The 20,362-nt window shown below is 41.9% G+C and overlaps 1 protein-coding gene across 3 annotated transcripts in view; it reads right to left on the reverse strand.

Annotated features, from left to right (window-relative positions):
* The window catches only part of DIP2A (disco interacting protein 2 homolog A), a 47,435-nt gene that overhangs the window by 1,672 nt on the left and 25,401 nt on the right, over nucleotides 1–20,362 (reverse strand). The window contains exons 3-35 of one of the 3 annotated variants that reach the window (XM_075180440.1): nucleotides 19,095–19,214; nucleotides 18,427–18,546; nucleotides 17,939–18,181; nucleotides 17,453–17,581; nucleotides 17,248–17,367; nucleotides 16,940–17,137; nucleotides 15,955–16,046; nucleotides 14,630–14,740; nucleotides 14,439–14,562; nucleotides 13,840–13,949; nucleotides 11,899–12,001; nucleotides 10,968–11,032; nucleotides 10,789–10,882; nucleotides 10,235–10,354; nucleotides 10,012–10,126; nucleotides 9,740–9,879; nucleotides 9,481–9,617; nucleotides 9,302–9,382; nucleotides 8,923–9,050; nucleotides 8,533–8,647; nucleotides 8,201–8,402; nucleotides 7,916–8,025; nucleotides 7,747–7,827; nucleotides 7,130–7,253; nucleotides 6,864–6,985; nucleotides 2,655–2,766; nucleotides 2,364–2,473; nucleotides 2,025–2,155; nucleotides 1,214–1,382; nucleotides 895–1,065; nucleotides 633–662; nucleotides 209–270; nucleotides 73–130 (exon numbers count right to left, since the gene is read on the reverse strand). In XM_075180440.1, coding sequence (XP_075036541.1) covers nucleotides 73–130; nucleotides 209–270; nucleotides 633–662; nucleotides 895–1,065; nucleotides 1,214–1,382; nucleotides 2,025–2,155; nucleotides 2,364–2,473; nucleotides 2,655–2,766; nucleotides 6,864–6,985; nucleotides 7,130–7,253; nucleotides 7,747–7,827; nucleotides 7,916–8,025; nucleotides 8,201–8,402; nucleotides 8,533–8,647; nucleotides 8,923–9,050; nucleotides 9,302–9,382; nucleotides 9,481–9,617; nucleotides 9,740–9,879; nucleotides 10,012–10,126; nucleotides 10,235–10,354; nucleotides 10,789–10,882; nucleotides 10,968–11,032; nucleotides 11,899–12,001; nucleotides 13,840–13,949; nucleotides 14,439–14,562; nucleotides 14,630–14,740; nucleotides 15,955–16,046; nucleotides 16,940–17,137; nucleotides 17,248–17,367; nucleotides 17,453–17,581; nucleotides 17,939–18,181; nucleotides 18,427–18,546; nucleotides 19,095–19,214 — 3,947 coding nt within the window. Of the gene's footprint in view, nucleotides 1–72; nucleotides 131–208; nucleotides 271–632; nucleotides 663–894; nucleotides 1,066–1,213; nucleotides 1,383–2,024; nucleotides 2,156–2,363; nucleotides 2,474–2,654; nucleotides 2,767–6,863; nucleotides 6,986–7,129; nucleotides 7,254–7,746; nucleotides 7,828–7,915; nucleotides 8,026–8,200; nucleotides 8,403–8,532; nucleotides 8,648–8,918; nucleotides 9,051–9,301; nucleotides 9,383–9,480; nucleotides 9,618–9,739; nucleotides 9,880–10,011; nucleotides 10,127–10,234; nucleotides 10,355–10,788; nucleotides 10,883–10,967; nucleotides 11,033–11,898; nucleotides 12,002–13,839; nucleotides 13,950–14,438; nucleotides 14,563–14,629; nucleotides 14,741–15,954; nucleotides 16,047–16,939; nucleotides 17,138–17,247; nucleotides 17,368–17,452; nucleotides 17,582–17,938; nucleotides 18,182–18,426; nucleotides 18,547–19,094; nucleotides 19,215–20,362 lie in introns of those variants that run through there. The other 2 variants (XM_075180441.1, XM_075180442.1) reach the window with 2 other exon arrangements.

The raw sequence follows: 20,362 nt of genomic DNA on the forward strand, positions 1-20,362 counted from the left end.
CGACGGCTTCAAACATTTATCAAGGATGTAGACCAAGATAATGTATACTGCTGTTGCGCTTAACTAGCTCACCTTTCCAGACTCCATCAGTGGTAGACTGTGTGGGGAACCCCTCTCCACCAGGCGCACTCTTAAGGAGAACAAATACTGTTAGAGAAGGAACATTAAGAAGCATCACATAAAACAGGTGGGTGGCAACAGTGTATACCTGTCGTGGCGCAGAGCTCGCATGTCTACAAAGACAGTGGTTGGGTCAGGTCCTGCAGTGCCCTGTAACATAGGAGATACAATTGATTATTTTTAGTGGATCAAAAACCAAACACATAAACATAACTAGGAGCAGGAGCTGCCATGCAGGTGAGAAGCCGTACAAACACATTCTAAAAAGCGCATGGTGTGTAGTCCTGCTGTACATCAAGCCTTTCTGTGCCAACATGACCATCCCATTTGCCCTGCATACAATTCTTAGGTACTTTTTGCAATCAAATATACTAAAACTCCCATTTTACCCCCCCCCCCCCCCCCCCAGCTGCTCCAGTGCGGACACACACCTCTGTTGCACTGCCCAGCGGAGCTCAGAGCAAAGCAGGCTTCAGTTAGCAGGTGAGCACACATACATGCAGACACCATACCTGATCAGCAAGCTTGCCCAGTCTGTTGGGCTGAAAGAGGAACCACAAAGAAAAGTGAGAGACGAAATGGAAGAAGAGCGATAGCGGGAGTTATCAGAGGTTGAGAAACTCATCTGAACAAACAAATGTCAACATGACCAGCTCCACAGTCCCTTGAATACATGTACGAAGATGATATACATGTACTAAGATGATAAGCTCCACACAGGTCTCACCAAGTTCAGCTGAATGGCACATATAAATCCCAGCAGGACACCCTCACCTGTAAACAGATGGCCACATTAACACGACAGCCGAACGTGGTGCTAACCGCTCTGGTAGACAGTCCCAGGTCTTTGAACAACTTTGAGAAGGACTGAGTCAGCGAGATGCGCGGTCTTTCTTCTGCTACCACCATGCATGTGCGTACACAGGAGAGATTCACACCTCGGGACTGGGCAAGGAAACGAACGGATCAGGATTTATAAAAAGAAATAAAAAAAAATAAAAAAAAGACAAAATTTAGTAATTGGGGAATAAAAACTCAAAGTGGATAATTAAACAATAGGCAAGAAGCAAGGCATAACAACAATAATAGATACCTTAAGGGTGCCCGTCTGTGTGCCCAGGCCTCTTGTACACATCTCCATGACAGAATAGGAGCAGAAAGTGACACGTACTTTGTATTGACTAACTGCACTCAGCCACAGAGATGCATTAGTCTCCAGCTCTAGAGGGGGCACGAGGATAGATTGATGCCCAGAGTAAATACTGTACAAAAACAAAATAATACAGATTGTTAAAAAAGGACAAGAAAAAGAAACAAAGTAAATGGGTTTCGCATAATAAATTTAATACAATTCATAAAATGGTCTCAACAAAAAACACATAAAAATAAAATGTAATGATTTGTTTGCATATCTAGACACATGGAGAACATTGGCATCGCACAGTTGCCTGACAATGATACATCTACTTCAGCATGACATCTCTACGGTTTACTATATCCACTTGAGAGGTTCCTGGAGTGTAGTGGAGGAGTCATATGACCAAATTTCAATGGCCATTCAAGAGGAACTCTGTGTGCTCATAAATATATTCACAGAGAGGACCGTGTTCAAAGTGGTGGAATTTCCAATTAAGCAACCATTGCTATGATGAGAGGAAAAGCTGTCAGAAAACAGCTACCAATTAAACTCTGGTTGTTACAGTTGTTCCTTAAGTGTATCTGGCACCTAAACACAGTGGAAGAAACCATTTTGTGGGATGAACCATTCAGCTTATCAATTCATTAAGAACTAATTATATCACAGTGGAAAAGGATGAAAGTTGACAAAAGAGATGCCTCCACTCTATCTAGATAGGAGTGCATTAGGATTGCTTTGTAAGCCAAAAGAAAGGGGAGTCCTTTACCTGCACAAGCACCAAAGGGCGAAGCCTAAGCCACAGTACGGGTCTAGACATATCGCAATCTGACGAGATGGGTACAACTCGCATTGCAGCTTGATGGACCGACATAAGGCACTGCAGGCTGAATGAGACATCTGAAGAGAAAAGGAGAGAATTAAACATTATATATAATAATATATAGATTATATAGTATATAATGTGTGTCCAAAAACATGCATGGTGGAGATGAAAGCTGTATACAGGGTTTCTGCAAGAATGTATGCCCAAGTATGAACGTACGCTTATCTGAGACACACACCACCCTACAAATACAGAGGTTACGACTCTGAGTTACCAACTCACCTTTACTCCAGCCAAGATCCCTGTTGTAGACACACTGAAATCCAAATAAGCCAGAGTGTCTGGTGATGTTGGCCTATACACACACACTATTTTCTTCTTGGGCATGTCTTCTGCAGAAACACATGAAAGAAAAGCAACAATAAGCATTAGCTATGGGGATACAACAGTGTTTAGTGTACTAGTATCAGGCTCCATGGGCACAAACTAAAATAAAAAGTCACAAATATCGGCACTCTAATTACAGAAAGATTTGCTAGTTGTTGATTTTCACAAGAAGTTTAGGATTCTTACCAGTGTCAAGAATGGTCGGCCAGGTTTTGATGTCTACAGCAGCAGCAGCTTCTTTTGACTTGAGCAGACGCATTATTGCTTGCGTAGTAAGGATACAAGCGGATTTGCTAACCTGTAGAGAGCAGTAACAGGTAACAGTGTCTGAGCACAAAACATTTCAGTGCAATTATGTCCATGTACATATAATGGTAACCAAATGCAGGTTATAGTAACTTGCATAGTAACCGTGCCCATTTGACCTAATATTTGTAGTGAAGTCTACAGACAGTCTATGTGATAATTCACTGCGCTCATACACAAAGGCGTTGTATGTAACCAGTAGACACTTGAACAGCTTCAATTTATGTTGGAAACAATTCTTCGTGTGGCAACCAGAAGCACAACTTCCCATAATATAAATGGGTTCTCCACATGAAGTCTTTAAATTTTCCAACCTCACTCCCCTCTTATCTCCCCCTCTCTGGTATCCCTTATTATAAATAGCACACACTAGTCATACTTCCCTTATAACTACTATCTATTGATAACTTACAGCACTGCTGGCTTAGTCCTGGCTAGAAGCTGATATAGTGTTTGACTGCAGCCTTTGTTTCGGATTTCCCTGCATTCACCTGACATTAAGGGGCATATTCAATTAGCTTTTGGATTTGCGGTAACGCGCCGGAACAGCCGCGAAACGTAATACACAGTACCGCAATAACGTGGATTTTCGTTCGCAGCCCATAGGGTTGCGAACGAAAATCCGCATTAATGCGGTACCGTAATACCCGCAAGAACGCGCACTTTTCGCGGCAACGCGCGTTACTGCGAATCCAAAAGCTAATTGAATATGCCCCTTATAGTTTAAGATGTTATGGAAGCATAACAGCTTACAGCCAGAACCAGGCACAAGTGTAGAGCCTGCAGCCATTACAGCCATCATAAGATTGTGGATATAATGCAAGTTTGGCTAGTATGTGTTATTAAAATAAGATGCTTTAGAAATTCTAGACAGTGGGGATCCAGGTGTGTGGGCACTTAAAGATCTTAACATTTGGCCCTTGCTCCTCCCCCAGTTTATATTTAACCAAGTCCCACATAAAAGGAGACAAATTGAGAGAGAAACAAACACTAAAGAGGAAAATAATATCCGATTGAACAACAAACACGTCACACAAAAGAAGAAACCAGAGCGTCAAGGGTGGGCGTCCGGTGTCCCCCAATAGACCAAGAGAAATGGATTTTACATAAAAGTATAAAAATACTATTTTCTCCTGCATCCATTGGGGGACACCGGGAACATTGGGGACATCCCAAAGTTGCCATCATGAGTGAGAACGCTCAGATGAAACCTCTCCCAAAACTGGCATCCCTGGATGCAAACACATGGAACCTGTAGAACTGGGTAAAACTGTGAACAGAGGACCAGGTAGCTGCCCAACACAGCCCCTCAGTCGTCGAGTTATGCCGAGCTGTCCAGGAAGTACTCACCAACCTTGTGTAGTAAGCCCGAAGATTTTTCGAAACAGGCTGCCCTGCCCCACCAAAAGCCTGACGAATTACAGATGTAATCCACCGAGCAATAGTTACCTTAGAGGCTGGCCAGCCCCTCATCATAGAGGACCAAAGGATCCACAGCCTTGCCACATCGTGGGTCCTATGCACATAAGTACACAAAGCTCTAACCGCATCCAGAGAACGAAGACAAGCCTTGTCCTCCAAAGACAGATATCTGGTCAGGGCAGGGATGACAATAGTCTGATTAATGTGGAACCAGGATGCCCTATCCTCACAAAAAACGAGAAGAGGAGACTTGCAGGACAAGGCTGCAAGCTCTGAAACTCTGTATAAGTGGCAAAAAAGAAGACCGTCTTCCACAAAAGGAATTTCAAGTTCACCAGGTCCAAGAGTTGAATTGGAGAATACTGCAAAGCATTCAACACAACGTTTAAATCCCAAGGTGCGAGTGGCGGAATATACGGAGGCTGCACCCCCTGCAAGAACGTCTGCACATCATGCATCAAAGAGAGTCTTCTTTGAAATAAGATAGAAAGAGTCTTAAGCAAACTAGCGCCCAGCCTATCCTGTGTAAACAGTAGCAACCTGGATAATCGAACAGAAGAGGTAGGGTATCCCCCTTACTTTCATATCAGGCAATATACGTCCTCCACACTTGATGATAATATTTGGCTGCACTTGGCTTCCGGGCCCGATGCATGGATTGCACCACACGTTCAGACAAGCCCATAGCTTGAAGGACCATGGCGTCAACAGCCATGTTGTTAAAGCTAGACGTTCTAAACAGAGAGAAAAAAACAAAAAAGAACAGTCGATTTAGCAGGTTTGGCCCAAGAGGCAAATGCCATGACCGACCCACGGCCATGTAGAGAACGTTGGTGTACCAGGCCCTCCGAGGCCAATCCGGCAACACCACAATGACCGTAACACCTTTTCTCTTCACCTTCTTCAAGAGCCTCGGAAGCATAGCTATCAAAGAGAACAGCTAAACCAGGTGGAACCACCAGGGAACGGACATGACATCTATCAAGACTGCCCGAGAATCTCTTGCCCTGGAGCAGAAAAACTCGACCTGGTTGTTCAACCCAGGAGCCATCAATGCGAAAAGGAAGTCTGCCTCCAAATTTTTCATCCGTGGGATGAAAACCGCCTTGATGTCCTGAATGTGATTTTCAGCCTATTGAACGCTCCTGAGTGTCTCACGCATGGCTGAAGGACACCTGGTGCTGCCCTCGTGATTGAGGTAAGTCACCACTGTGGCATCCTCCGACTGTATCTTCACCGCCCTGCAGCAAACATTTCGCACTCACTAGAGGGTGTAACACTGCTCCCTTTTCCAACACACTGATAGGAAGCTTGGATTACTCCAGAGTCCAAAGGCTCTCAAAACAGGCGTGAATTCAGACAGGACACCAACCCCGAAGGCTGGCACACCCTTCGGTGATTGAGGATCAAACCATGGGACTCCAGAGTCTGCGCCATTACCTGGACATGGGACAGACATACAGATGCCTTGATAAGAAGATCAACCAGGTAAAGGATGATCATAACCCCCTTGGACAGCAGCAGCACAGCCATGACTGCCATGATATTGGTGAAGACATGTGGAGCCATGGCTAAACAAAAATGTAGAGCCCGGAACTGGTAATGATCCAAATGAACAGCAAACTGGAGAAGGGTCTGATGGGAACGTGCAAACATGCGTCCCTGATGTCCAGAGACACCATGAATTCGCCCTATTCGTGCCATGAATTACCAACCTCAAAAAGGACTCTATCTTGAATCTGGGGACCCACAGCTCGGTGTTCAAAGATGTGAGGTTCAGGATCAGCTTAACGACTAGTTGGGTTTTGGAACCAGAAAAAGGTTTGAATAAAACCCCAAACCTCTTTGATTTTCCGGAACCAGAATAACCACCCCTCACGCAGAGCCAGGCGCTTTGTCCGGCCTGTGGGGAGCCCTGTGAAAAAGAACCATCTGGAGGGATACCTTAGGAGATCTATCAAGTTGTACCCCCAGTCCACGATTCCATGGTAGACTGAAACCAATGATCCTGGAAGAGGAGAAGACAGGCTCCCACCAATGTAGACCCTTGGTGGGCAGAACGCCCGTCGTGCCGACTGCTTGTCTGCAAACTTAGCATCTGAATGCCTAACAGACCAGGCCTAGCATCCATGCTGCAATCCACCCCAGTGGGCGGATGATTGACCTCCAGAGGTCAATCATCTCCCGCTCCAAGCAGCGCACATCTGTCCACGCTGTGCGCTGCAGATCAGACAGCCACGCTGATGCGGCTCCGTTAAATACACAAGGTAAGAGCCCCCCATGTATATAAAGCAAAAAAAAAAAAAAAAAGAGAAGAAACAAATTACTAAATAAAAGAAACAAAAACAAGACAGGACCACTAAACTAAACTGAGGCCTAACAGGAGAGGAGCTAGGGTGAAATGTTAAGTTCTTGAAGTGCCCGCAAGCCTGGATCCCCAATGTTTCTGGTGTCCCCCCCCCAATGGATGCAGGAAAAAAACCTAATTTACTTGTGGACTTTATGACTGCATTTTCTTTATCTTGGTAGTTACCTGCAACTTACATTTATAAACAGGTCCCCTCTAAGCACAAGAACTGTGGACGGCTATAATAGTTATATCGACCCTTGTTTTGCCTGTACAACCATCAGACAAAATTATTAGACAAAAACCCATTCTGCACTCACCTCTACAATCATCTTGACAGTGGGAAGGGTAGTTGTGAGGTTTTGTGGATGAGGAGGACGCACGGTGATGGGAATACAACCAGCATAGAGGCAGCCAAAAAATGTGGCAATAAGGTCAATCCCTAAACAAAGAAAATAAATAAATGTATAGAAAATGACAGATACTTCAAATCCATAGTAAATATCAGCTAGTGCCAATATCCTGTACATAAGGAGCTACACCGAGTTCCTGAACAATAATTGTCGGCTGTTTTCATGATTCTCACCTGGAGGATAAACAAGGGCTACATGATCCCCAACATTGAGACGAGCTTTCTCCACCAATCCAGCAGCCACACGTTCTGCTCGCTTGTGCAACTGCAAACAGGATGTGGAGCTGGCCACTGTGCCCTGGACAGAGTATTTGAAAGATCAGATAAAAACTTACAATTCTGCAGCACAGTGGAAAGTGACAAACTACGGAGGCCAAGAGCTTCACCATGTAGGAACATTCATTCCAAACACACAATAAATGTAAATATTTGGGAAGCATTTTATGTATGTAGATAATGTTACTTAAATCAAATACATAATTAAAACAAATATAAATAATACACTTTTTCATAATTCTGTCACTATAAAATAGAGCAAAGGCATAAAATGCTTTAAAACTTGTTCATGAACATCAAGTGGAACAAGAAAGCAAACAAACATACTTATAGACTTAACTGCACTCTCAACTCATTAAATGCCTGAAAAGCACTATTTACAAACTTCAGAAATTGCTCATCACCCACTGTCATATTTTTATGCAAGTCAAAGCCTCAAAATATAAAAGATATCAGAAATCTAAAAAAAAATTCAGTGCAGTTAAAGGAGAAAAAGTTAAAAACATGATTCTCACCTTGGAATTAAGCAAGAGAAGCAGCAGATGATCTGGGGTAGTTTGTGCCCTCCATTGTAGAACATCAGCCAAGTACAGGAACTGGAAGTAGAAGTACCGGTGGGGTAATGTGAGAGTTTGTTTATAGAGGCTTTGGGAAGTCACTATGATTTCATACTAATGGCTTTACCTTCCTTGCCTGGTCATTGTCTTCAAGCTGAGTGACATCTCTCCCACACGCCTGTGCAATCCTTTTCCCAGCCACCAGGTTTCCCACAATCATGGAAGCTGGGCCCACGTCTATTAAAAAAAAACCAAAAAAAAAACACCAGCCAAATAAAGTAAACACCTTACACTGTGCCTGGCAATGGCTTGTAACAGTCTACAGAGTTTATGAACAATTATGTAAAACTACAACTTTCCATTCTGAAATTCCAAACAGAGAATCATTTCAGGCCAGAAATTTGGCATTCACCTGGCTGTTTCTGTCGTGGTTTAGGCAGATTGGTGACACAGGTGTGTGGGCACATGAGGACGTTACAAGGATGTAGAGAACCCTCCAAGAAGTGTTGCTTTGTTTCCGAGATGTGAATCCCACCGAGAGGTGCTTTAGGGAGAGTGTTGGCAGGTACTAGTGCCAGGCAGTATACTCCCACCTGGTGAATGCTGTCTATTGCCTGTGAGGATAGGAGGGGAATTTATATTAGGCTACTGTATTAGGAAGTGAATAATGAGAAAATTCCATTGTTTCTGTAAAGGAGTCTGGGGGCATCAGCCAAAGGTTCTGGGATAAGGTATTTGAATTACCTGGAGGACTCTGCTCATCCACTGAAAGCTGTCTTCTTCCGATGAGTCCGGACGTTGTTCCGCTACCAGAACAATCCTCTCATCATGCAACACGTTTACTGAAAACACGGCTATCCTAACAGAGAGGAGAGCAAAACAGATAAATGTCTCCTTCCTGCAGGCTAAGTCTTGTTCTCAGATCACCCCAGTTCAGTAGTGACCGTCATTCCCAAGTTCTCCGCACAACCCCTCCACAATGTGTACACATTCTGTTGTATAGTTCTGCTCACAGCCACTAACTTGCTATCTTACAATAGTAAGTGGTGCTTAAGCATTTACTCCTCTACAAAGAGCGTGCTCTAGATTTGTATTCTTCTCCTATCACAAGGCCATTGTATTACACTTTCTTACCTCCCTCTGTAAACAAACTTCATTGGTTCCACAGCCAGGGCTGTTGCCACCACATCGTCGCAGCTGTGCCTGCGCCCGCTTACAATCATCTGGCCATCCACCTTCCCCACAACAAACACCAACCGTTCCTGCAAAAGGTGTAACCAGGATACAAATCAAACACAAATAGAGCTAGCGGAGCAAAAACCCAAAGCAACCTATACTGCCAAACGTTTCAGAATTGACAGTTTTGATTAGAGCCATTTATATTAGGTCACAATATAGAAATGGAATGGTTCGCAAGTATACAATGAGTAATCATGGGAACAGATATTGTTAGGTACAAACTTAGTAATATAGGGACGTCAAAGGATTGTTTTTTTTTTTTGCACACACTCACTTGTCCAATGAAGCCCAATAGCCCAGTTCTAGTGAATGGCTGGCTAGAAACAGGGTCTCCGTTGGCAAAAAGAGGAATCGTCTATAAAAAAAAAAAAAAAAGGTATAAGAAAGAAATACAAAGCAAATTGCTTCTCTGTAAACTTCTACATTCACACATATAATCTCCCCATAACTCACCTCAAAGATATTCTTGGTAATTCCATGTAGACCGTAATATGCAGTCCCTGTAGAGTTGGAGGACACACACAGCTCTCCAATTTCATCTGTTTTACATAAATATGGTGTCCCCTCCACTTTCACCACACATATGTTGGCTAGGAAGAACCAAATGAGAGCATGTATTACCAAACTCACCCCTATGCACCATACTATGTACTGTGACAGAGTTTCTCTGCACATGGAGACTGACCTCCGACATCAGTCATTCCTCTCTTACCTCCAGGCATTACTTGTCCTACATCCTGCACAGTGAGTACAGATAGTTTCTCCTCAGTGTCTGCTCGAATGACACCATAACTCAGCCCATTCATCGATAACACCACCTTTCCAGAAGGAACACCACCCAGATCTGGAGGCCTAAAAAGAAACCAATCGAAGAATGATTATAGGGAGAAGCTGAAAGGGCAAAGGAAAGGTCATGAAAGATGGTGTAGAAAGTGAAAGGGGTTCAGACGACAAGTGACGCCAGATAATTACGTAGTAATTCACCTGCGCATGGATACTGTGAGAGCCTCGGAGGAGGTGGCACAAGGAGCGATGACTTCAGGTCTCAGACCCCTAGATTGGAAGACATTAAGGAAGGCATCGCACGAAGATATAGACCCTGTAAATAAAGATAGTCTTATGTGCCCGGTTTGCTCAGTCAAGTACAACAGCTGCCATAAACACAGTAGTTACAAAGGATTAGTAGTCTCCTATCTTTCTCACTTACATGGATTAGCTCCATCTGCCACAATCAGCATCCGCAGAGAACTGAGGCTCACGTCCCGCTGGTCTCTCTGTGCCAGAAGAGACCAGTGCATGTCCCTGGATTTTACCAGCGCTACACGAGCTGGAGAAAAAGACAACATGGAAGACACAAGAAAAAATCCAGATTTAAAAAGTTATCCAGGATAAATTAATATCTATCAAGTGGAAATCATTTTTAGTGAAAAGGTTTAAAATGTTCAATCCTAAATGCCTAGGGTTATTTGACCAAAATCAGAGAACCCCTAATTGCTTACACAACGAGGTCATACATTTGATTACAATGGTATAGACTGTAATCACTTTATGTCCTCCACTTTACAATACAGTTACAATTGTAATTTAACATATTCAGATTTTACATGTTTCACCTTATAAACCCTCCCAAACCATTAATAATCATTCCATACTTTATTACCTCTTTAAATTGTCCAATCAGTATGTTGGACAAAAGGTTGAAAACAGAAAAGATCAAAATGAAATATGGGTAAAGTTGGTACAGAGCCGTAGGGGATTTACCTTTGTAGACATTGACCTTCTGGATCCAAGAGAGTGGATTCACTTTCATCAGAGCGTAGGGAATGCTGACCACATGCATGCGGTTCATAACATTCTGTGAAACAAGGAATGTGCAATAGTGGGTGACATTCATTAATACAGCTATCTCATGGGATCTGCAGGTTTGCTCTGCCACTCACCGACAGCACTCCATGCCACAGGCCGGCATCCCTCTTGAAGTCCAGTACATTAATTAATGTTTCCGCTACAGAACAATAATAGAAGGTTTACTTATTATTTTTTAGCCTATGTAACATTTACATTATATATCACATACATATTACACAGTGTTTTACAGAGAATATTTCACATCCCCAATCTGTCAAGCTACTTCGCTGATCTGTGCAAACTGCCATTACTATACAAATAGACACATGTCGTCAGAAACAGCAACTCTGTAAATGACTAACAGTAATTACAATTAGGGCTGAGAAAGTGAGCAGTGAGAGCAAAAGACAGAGTTGATGAGTACATCAGCCTTATGGAAAGACCAAACAGATCTGCTAATTTCCACCCTTCTAAAGAAGAAAATCTATTTTTTCTTAAAAAAAAGGGCATTCAGATTATGTGGTGGATAAATTCGAAAGCCATTATATATTATTTATTATAATAAACAAATTGAACTCTTAATATAAGTAAATCATTTCCATATGAAGGACTAGATCAACTTCAGTTTTTTGTATGAATGTGTAAAATCTCCTCTGCTCATTCCTGGGTGTGTACTGGTGATGTCACTATATGATGTCACAGAACTGGCCTTTAATAACGAAGAAAAACTGGCACTTCTAACAAGCAGCATTTTAACACTGTGTGCAGCAATCACAAGGCTAAACAGTGGGACTCTTGATGCCAACATAATTTTTTGTTACACACCGATAGGAGATTCAGTGTTAAATAATCAGTTACTGTATTAGAATTTTTCCATAAATAAACCCAGAGGTATTGTAGTCCCTATACTCAAAAAGTATCCTAAGGCAGTCCTTAACCCTTGTAACACAGGGAATGAGTTCTTATACTAGATGCTGTTAAAGAACCTGAAATCCTCATCTAAGCTGATCCATGCACACTGACCTTCTGAATAGCCGCATGCTTGTGTCAGTGCGTGACAATGAGCCAACATATCGGACTGAGACACTGTGACCCCCATGGTGCTGCCCTCTTTGCTGGTTTTGTACTGCAGAAAAAAGTGATAAACAAAGTATTAAGAGAAGAGAAAATTATTCTTATGTTTGAAACATTTTCATAGCATAAATTAATAATGTCTACTAGAAAATCCATTCTTGGTCGTAGTGTAGTGTGGTGACCGGATTGGAACAAGCTGATTTTATAGAAGATACCCCTCCTTATGGCTGAAGACATAGATAACCTGTCACCAGGTCCTCTGTGTTAGTATAGAGTATTGTACCTATGTACTAAGGCAAAAAAACAAAAAACAAAACACACAACACACACGAAAACACAAAGGCCCACAAAAGAATTGTATTCAGTCTTTTATGCTCTCTCTTGGCCATCCTTCCTCGCTGTAGAGTTGTGACATTTAGAGAATGCTGGTCTGGGTGCAGGGCAGCATTCTCTAGATAGTACAGTCTGACAGCTTTACATGGGCACAGACTCTGGATGCTGGACTCCTGTGCTTGTTCCCAGGCCAGCTTTCTCTACAGCTGTACAAACTAGAAGAAGCCTGCTGGGGAGAGAGCATAGAGCACTGGATAAAGCACTATCTCCCATGTGAGCTTAATCCATCCACTAGAGAACCCGGTGACAGCTCCACTTTAAACCTACCAGGTTTTCTGCAGCAGTATCTATTTTGCACCAAGTTCCACCATTGTGGCAATAGAGTTAAAAAACCAACAGTAATTTTGACCGCCTGCAAATTTCTTTTGTGGAAAATAAGGGATGTGAAAGAAATCTCTCTAAATGTAACGGATACATCTCAGCTGACGTCCCCAAATCACAAGCAAACACCTTGACAATGTACAATAAAATATAGGTGCCAAATAGTTTTGCAAGAACACTATTGAATTCCAGGAGCTCTCGTACGTATCTCTCTCCCAGCACAACCACAGTCAATAAGGAGGAAAGGGATCTGATATAAAGTGCTTGGAATTAATCCATAACAGACTTATACATCTTGTGAGTCTGATGCCAATATATAAGCCAACAAATAGAGGAATAGAATGTGAATTCCCAGTGTAGCACCCAATGCAAAACAAGCAACTCAAAAAGAAAAGATCCCTTTCTCAGAAACCAAGTTATATAATGGTGTTCACATAGCTGCGCCCTCCGAGCACTGCACACAACAAAGCTTCCACACAGTCTGCAGGTTACCCCAGGGCAGTGACCGGGCTCCTGTATACAGGGGAATGGAGTGTGCATCTCTCATGATAACTTTGTATCTACTGGTAACACATCATAGGAGGGTGCATGCCAATGAATGGGTCGTCTAATCCAGGCACAAAGTAGATCAAGTGTCTCTGGAGATGTATACGTTCTACCCTGATCCTTCGCAAACAAGCACACAGATTTAATCATCTTCATTGTAGAAAGAAGTGTCTTCCATGACTATTTCCGAGCACTTTTTATTGGACTCCTCGCTTTTGAATACATATATGTATTATTTTATCAACCAGAAGGCAGCAAGAAAGTGAATAATAGGTTGTAAAAAAATAGATCTGTCAAATTCTGAAGGGGTCGCAAGAATAAAAATCTCCTCATACAGCAGTACTTGTTTATAAGAGGACATTATAACGGCTTATAATATCTTTATGCTGAATGATCATGATTCAACATTTTTTTTTTTCCTAAGCCTCTTGGGAAAAATACTGCTAGATTGCTGGTAAAGGCCAGTGAACCCCAGTAAACAGCTTGGTTATATTGTAATGCAACTGCTAGAGGACTAACTGGTGCACGGTAAGAGTCATGTTCATATTTCCTGTGCCGGACAGCAATAAATGAATGGGAGTTTCAGGGATACAATTTAAACAGGAGCTATAGAACATTTTAGTGCTGTACCTCAATATAAGCTGGATCATTGCTAGCATCTCGGATATGTGGATGCCAATCTTTGGGAGGCTTCATTAAGTGCTTTCCATCAATAACGAACCATGCCAGACGAGGCCAACCTGAGAAAGAAGAGGAGTTCAGCACACACCCAACTCCACCTAATGGATATATGCTACAAATAAATAGATCCACCTCTTAAAAGAGACATAAAACTTACAAGACTAGTGTCACATCTGGGATCTATGGCTTGTGGAGAAGAGAATTTTGCAATTTGCAGTTCACATTAATATATGTATAAACTCCTGCAGACAATCTCTGTATAAAGAGCGAGGTCTGGGCAAGCACTTCAGTGTTCAGGAAAACTTGTTTATTAAAATGAATAACATCCCTCTTACTATAAATGACTGCAGATATAGAGTCACCTTGGGTTTCAGTGATCTACAGCATTGTTCTTTTAGGACACAGACCTCGTCTGTGACTTCCAAGAACCATATAATTTACATTAGGGAGTGTATCACCATATATTTTTATTAGAGCATTGTGTAATTACTGTCCCACAGAACACGGGATGGAACAGGTTTCCTGTCGGATGAGGAGTTGATGTTCACCTTTGAATGTCACCACGTCTCCTGTCTGAGCTTTGGGCAGTCCTTTTTGGCAGGCATCTGTGGTAAGTGCCAGGGACACCCCGCAACTACCCAGGAGGAAGCCGATTTGCTGGCTGCCTGCATCCTGCAGAAGAGTAAAGTGTGAACAACTGGGCAGCACATCGTATTGCTCTGATGGCAGCATAACTTACCTTTCTAGTTAGTGGCACTTCAATGGGCACAGGAATAAGGTCTGAAAGGAGACACCCATAAAAAGCTACCATAAACATAACCGGGTCACTGTTGGGAAATACGAGAGCCACCTGCGAATATGATTGACAATAAAAAAGAAAAAAAAAAAATGAACACTCATGGAATAATATCTACAGATAAAAAATTTCAAACATAGTATATAAGAAACCTCTCTCTTCGTGGATAACATTTTGTTTCTTATGCACAAAACACAATATATAGACTCATTTAAGGGTCCATAGTGAAATCTGGTGCAAAATTACAGCTGATGACTGTATTACTGTTCAGCTTATTAGTTTACTATAACAAATTAGCTCACTATTATTTATTAAGTTAGAATATAATACACCCATGCAATTTTAATTTTGTAGCAGATTGCAAATGTAGTAAATAAGACCGTGGAATTTTTTTAGCTAGGTAATCTCATTTGCTTTACACAAGAGATTTGCTCTCCTTAAATGGCTACTTAAGCTAAAATACTAGCTGCCTTGTATAAAAGCTACTTAGAACATTTACGGATAGCTATGTAAAGGTTCCCATACCTTCACAGATCAAGAGATGCGGACAAATCAACTACATTTACAGTGCAGTTGAGTGCAAGCTATTGTTTTATCATCAGTGATCTTCTGGCTAAAAGCAATTGATTGCAGAGTCCTTCAATAGGATTAGATAGGAAGCATGCTGCACATATGAAAAAACGTTTTCCAGAATGAATTTATATACTAGATCAGCGGTTCCCAAACTCTGCACCTAGGCTCCCTGGGAGATCTCACAGGGGTGCCTTGGCCAGGGCCAGTGGTAAGCAAGGCGGGGGACTACTTGGTAATTATTTTGGATTAGGGGTGCCTTGAAAAATTTTTGGAGACCCTAGGGGTGCCTTGAACTGAAAAAGTTTGGAATCCACTGTCCTAGATCTTCAGTTTTGCCAGACTATTGTAACATTTATCTGAATGCTATTAGTAGCTCTTTTATATAAAGCAAATTGTATTTAAGATTTACCCTTCCTTTGAAAGGGTCGGATGGGCCCCTGGAAAAAAGTAAAATACAATTGCTGTATGTTCTAAAGCCATTGTACTCCAGGCAGCAGTATGTGAACTGATCACGACATGGTCACTGGCTCGCATGCAATGTACCACTCTTACACCAAGGGAACCCGCTGTATTACGTTTCAAGTATCACTTGGTCAAACTGTAGTAAAATATAGCAATTTGCCAAGGTGATGATCTAATCTCTTAACAATGCTCTTCCTGTACAGGCTAGATATCTTCACAGTGTCTGTACCCACCCTGTCTCCTGGTTTAAGAAGAGACTCACTCTTGCTGGTCAGCTTGTTTAAGAGAGTGTATGCTAGTTTAACACTCCGACTCCACAATTTGCCTAATTTAAAAAAAAAAAAAAAAAAATTAGAAGAAAAATCAAATATGTAAGATTGTAGAGACATATATGTGAACAAGGCAGTCCTAGATAACACCCAGGTTCCAGTACATCATTACAGCTAGTGAATGATGGTCTCTTTAAATTTGTAATGGTCACTTTAAAAAATTAAAATAAAGCTGGTGAGGTCAAGGTGGCTGGAGATAAAAACGGAATTTTTATAGCATTTAAAGCAGACGTAACTTTTGTCATTTTTCCCAATCACTTAACAGTGGCCACCTTCTGTTTCAAACACTGGAAAAGGAGATGATCGTGACACATAAAACGGAAATAAGTAGAAAAAGAAAGTCTTTGTGAAACAAGTGCCTAGCACAGTATATAACCAATATGAACCTTCTGGTGACAGATTCATTTTCAGATACAACGTGGTGGCCATGGAATTTCCATAAAGTGTTGAGAATGTTTTCTAGTATATGAAAGAAATGTATTCACAGTTGTCCACTGTCTATATATCCCAGTAATACAATCTATGAAATGACATATATTGCATAAACAAAATAATCGACTGCATTCTACCCAAGGATGAATAAATTCCACATTTCATATTTTGGCTGAATACCAAATCATTTAACAAAAATGATTAAGCCACACACAAGAACCAGACTTGATCCCTAATTTGCATATTCAAATTAAGCCTGAGGGCATAATATTCAAATATCTCAAAATTTAGTTTCTGTGAGAACTGCATTTTAAAATCACCAAAACAGCGGGAAACTTGGGATTTGATTCGCTGAATCCTAAGGTTTCAGTGGTGCCTGAATCCAGCTAACAAAACGCAATATTCTGATAGTCCTCTGTGGACAACCAAAAACACAGACAAAATGTGAGCTTTTTACCATAGGTGAGTGTGTACAATGCTTTCCCAGTGGTGTCCAATGAGGTAAGACATGGTGCTTTGGGTTGCGTAGTTCCCCAACGATGCAGAGCAGTCAGCAACGAAGGAGGCCAGTTAGATACAACTCCTAGGGGTTCTCCTTTGAGCAATGCCATTTCTGTTCCTTCAGGTTTTGGCTGGTTGGGGTCTGGCTGCTGAACTACACAATGTGACAGGATAGTAGTTCAGTATGAGGAGTAATTACTCAATCACAGAAACAAAACAAAACAAACAAAAAAACACGACCATATAACCAATTTCCTCTTTTACCTTCCAGAAGCTCTTCAAAATCGTCCACAAAGAACTCTCTGAGTGGTGGACGCTTTGGCCTTTTTAGGGTATTTAGAAGCTGCTGGATTTTGGAAGAGACTCTGCTGTTCACTGGTACACCTAGCAGGGAGGAATGCAAGTGTGAAGACCACGCTGTACATTTCATTGTTAGCATGTCTACTCAAAGCATTTAATACAAACGCACCATCTGCTGTTTCTAATATGCTGCTGTTGAACCCCCGTGGCACTCCGCGAACAGATGCCACCTGTGGACGCTCATGATGAGTGTTTCCTAGAAGTCCGGTAGTCACGTCAGGTGGCGCAGAAAGACTCTCTGGTTATCAGGATGAAGAAATGACACATGGTTCTGATCATAGTGTGAAACCTTATGTCGTCACCCAATTATCAAATACCTCTGTCTGTTCACTGCCATGACATAATATTAGTAAATACAACTTCCTCCGATAGTTAACGCTATCACTTATTTCACATTGGAAGGTTTGCAGCTTTCATAGAAGTGTCTTAGAAAACAATGTCTAATCATAACAACATTTATGCATGCCAGGATCCGTAACATTGTGCCATGACATGTACCAACTGCTATTTTGGCAGTCTGCCATCAGTCTTTCCTGCCAATATTACAGTGCTACTCTATTCCATAAGAATTGGCAGCACATGCCCTGATACTGACCTATCTGGGCATGTGCCATGAGGTCTGCCAGCATGGTGGCAGCTGCGATGACAGGGCAACTGTTGGAGGCAGCAGTCTTGGCTCCTGGGTGGGATGAGGTGGAGGATGCTGATGATGAGGTGGAGGAGCCCTGGGTTACTCTGCTAATCCAGGGCTCTACGCTGGAATGACCTTGGAGCGGCGTGGATGTGATGCGTCCCTGACGGAGCAATGAGCCCTCATCCTCCGAAGCTGACGAGGTGTCTGTGAGCAAAATAACCACGACAGCTAAATAACAATGATTATTGTATAATGGATAATACATTAAAGGACCAAATGAACTCAAACAATCCATTCAGGAATGGGAAACTAAATGCATTATTGTATGGTTGAGACCAACTTCACCAGTAACGGGACACATCAGGACAAAACAAATCAGTAAGCAGACATGGTGCTTTGTATTCTTCCTCCGGTCAGTGTTGGGCTAGAGAGCATATAACTATAGTTACCTGGTGGGGTGTAGGTCTCTACAGAAGACTGGACGAGAGCAGAGCGTCTTTTAGAAGGCATGGGCATTTTTCTCTCTTTGTATTTGGCCAAAGCTGCTTGTACAGCTTCTGTGTGAACATCTGCACGAGACAAGAAGTTGGTTTAGAGATGGAGACATTTGAGAAAGACAAGTAAATAGTAACAATAGCTGTTTACTGAAAGCATAGGCGAGGCATAATGAACATGCTTAAGGAACCACAAAATGTAAATACAATTTTGCATAGTTTAAGAGCGTAGCTCAGAAGCCAGTGGTTGTATGATTGGCTCACTGATCTCCTAAGTAACAGAGCTTATCTCTACAGACACAAGGTAAGAGACTGATGTATGTCACATCAAGCACAATTAACATGCTATATGTTATGCATTGTCATTTCAGCTTTTTGTCCTTTTTGAGTACCAAGTCAGGCAGATTACAAGAGGTTTGTCAAAATAAATTATTTATATTTTAAATCACTTGCATCACAAACACCTACAACCACCTCCAAAGAGCCAGTGGAAAGACTGAATGATATACTTTACCTTTGCGATTCATATATTAACATTTCAATTTTGGGGTTTAGATGTCCTTTAAGCTTCCAAAACAATAAGCATGCACAAGGTCCCACATCTTTTGTGTATGAACACTAACCAGATCGAAATCTCTCATCCCGTGAGCTGGTGGAACGAGACCTTTGCTGCTTATTTGTGGATGTTGTAACTTGTGACAAGCCCGTGAGTTTGCCCTCTGTTTGCAGTGAAGGATCTACCCCTGGTAGGAAATAATAGGATTTCAAATATAAAATGTATGTATTCCTCACAAATTTACTATGATGTGCTGAACACAGGATACGCTTACTAAGAAAACCTACTGTTTCCACTGTGGGGACCTTGGACTACAGTGGATCACATAAAATATATCCATTAACTATAAACAAATACAGTAAGCAACACATTTTGCATATGCACCTAATGACCATTAACAATTTTGACACCGTTCTTCCAAACATTGGGGAGAACCAGCTCTGCTCATCTGGCTTGGTTTAAGTAGAGGAGAGGAGTCCTGCTTAGTTTGGCTCGGATACACTGGGCCGGGGAACACAGCTCAGCAGAAATCCCTTATTCAGCAACTAAACGCCCAGAACTGTCTGGGAAACAAAATTGACCAGAGAACAGTAGACACAAGCTAGTTTCACTGTAACCTATCTGGCGAGTATCAGAAATAAAATACACTGCTCCCTAATGCTAGCTTAAAATACAGGCCAAAACTGGTGTTCTAGAGAGGGCAGTATTATAATGGAACACATTTCAATGCACTTTTGTACTGAGAATATACCCGAGGTTAGCATTACGAACGAGTGATATAAAGAGGGAGTACTGTACTATCACTGTTCCATAATCTATTAAAATAATCTGCTTCACTTATTTACTACACAGTCGCCATGCAATTTATTTTATTTATTTTTATTTATTTTGGTTATGCTAACCAAGGTCACACTATTGCTATTATTACAGTTATCAGTGGACCCATATGTGGGCACAAGATTTGACACAATGAAAACAATTAGCCAACTATGTCTATGCTGCAGGTTTGAGTTTAGACTTTCAAATGTGTTCTATTGTATGCTCCATATGTTCAACTCTACAGTGGACTTTTACAACCGGATTCACTGATTGGGCCCTTTATTACACAGTAGGCCCCTACAGCTGAATTCACCATTGGTCTCTTCATTATACTATGGGCCCCTACAATTTGATTCACCATTGGGCACTCAATTATACAGCGGGCCCCTACAACACTGATAGGCCTCTGAAACTAGATTCACTAGTAGGCCCTACATGATACAGAGGGCCCCTAAATTTGGAGTCATTGGTAGGCCAGCATTATATAGTAGGCCCCTCCGCCTGGAATCACCGACG

This window comes from Mixophyes fleayi, chromosome 7 (assembly GCF_038048845.1).
Source record: "Mixophyes fleayi isolate aMixFle1 chromosome 7, aMixFle1.hap1, whole genome shotgun sequence".
In the NCBI taxonomy this organism is placed as follows: domain Eukaryota; kingdom Metazoa; phylum Chordata; class Amphibia; order Anura; family Limnodynastidae; genus Mixophyes; species Mixophyes fleayi.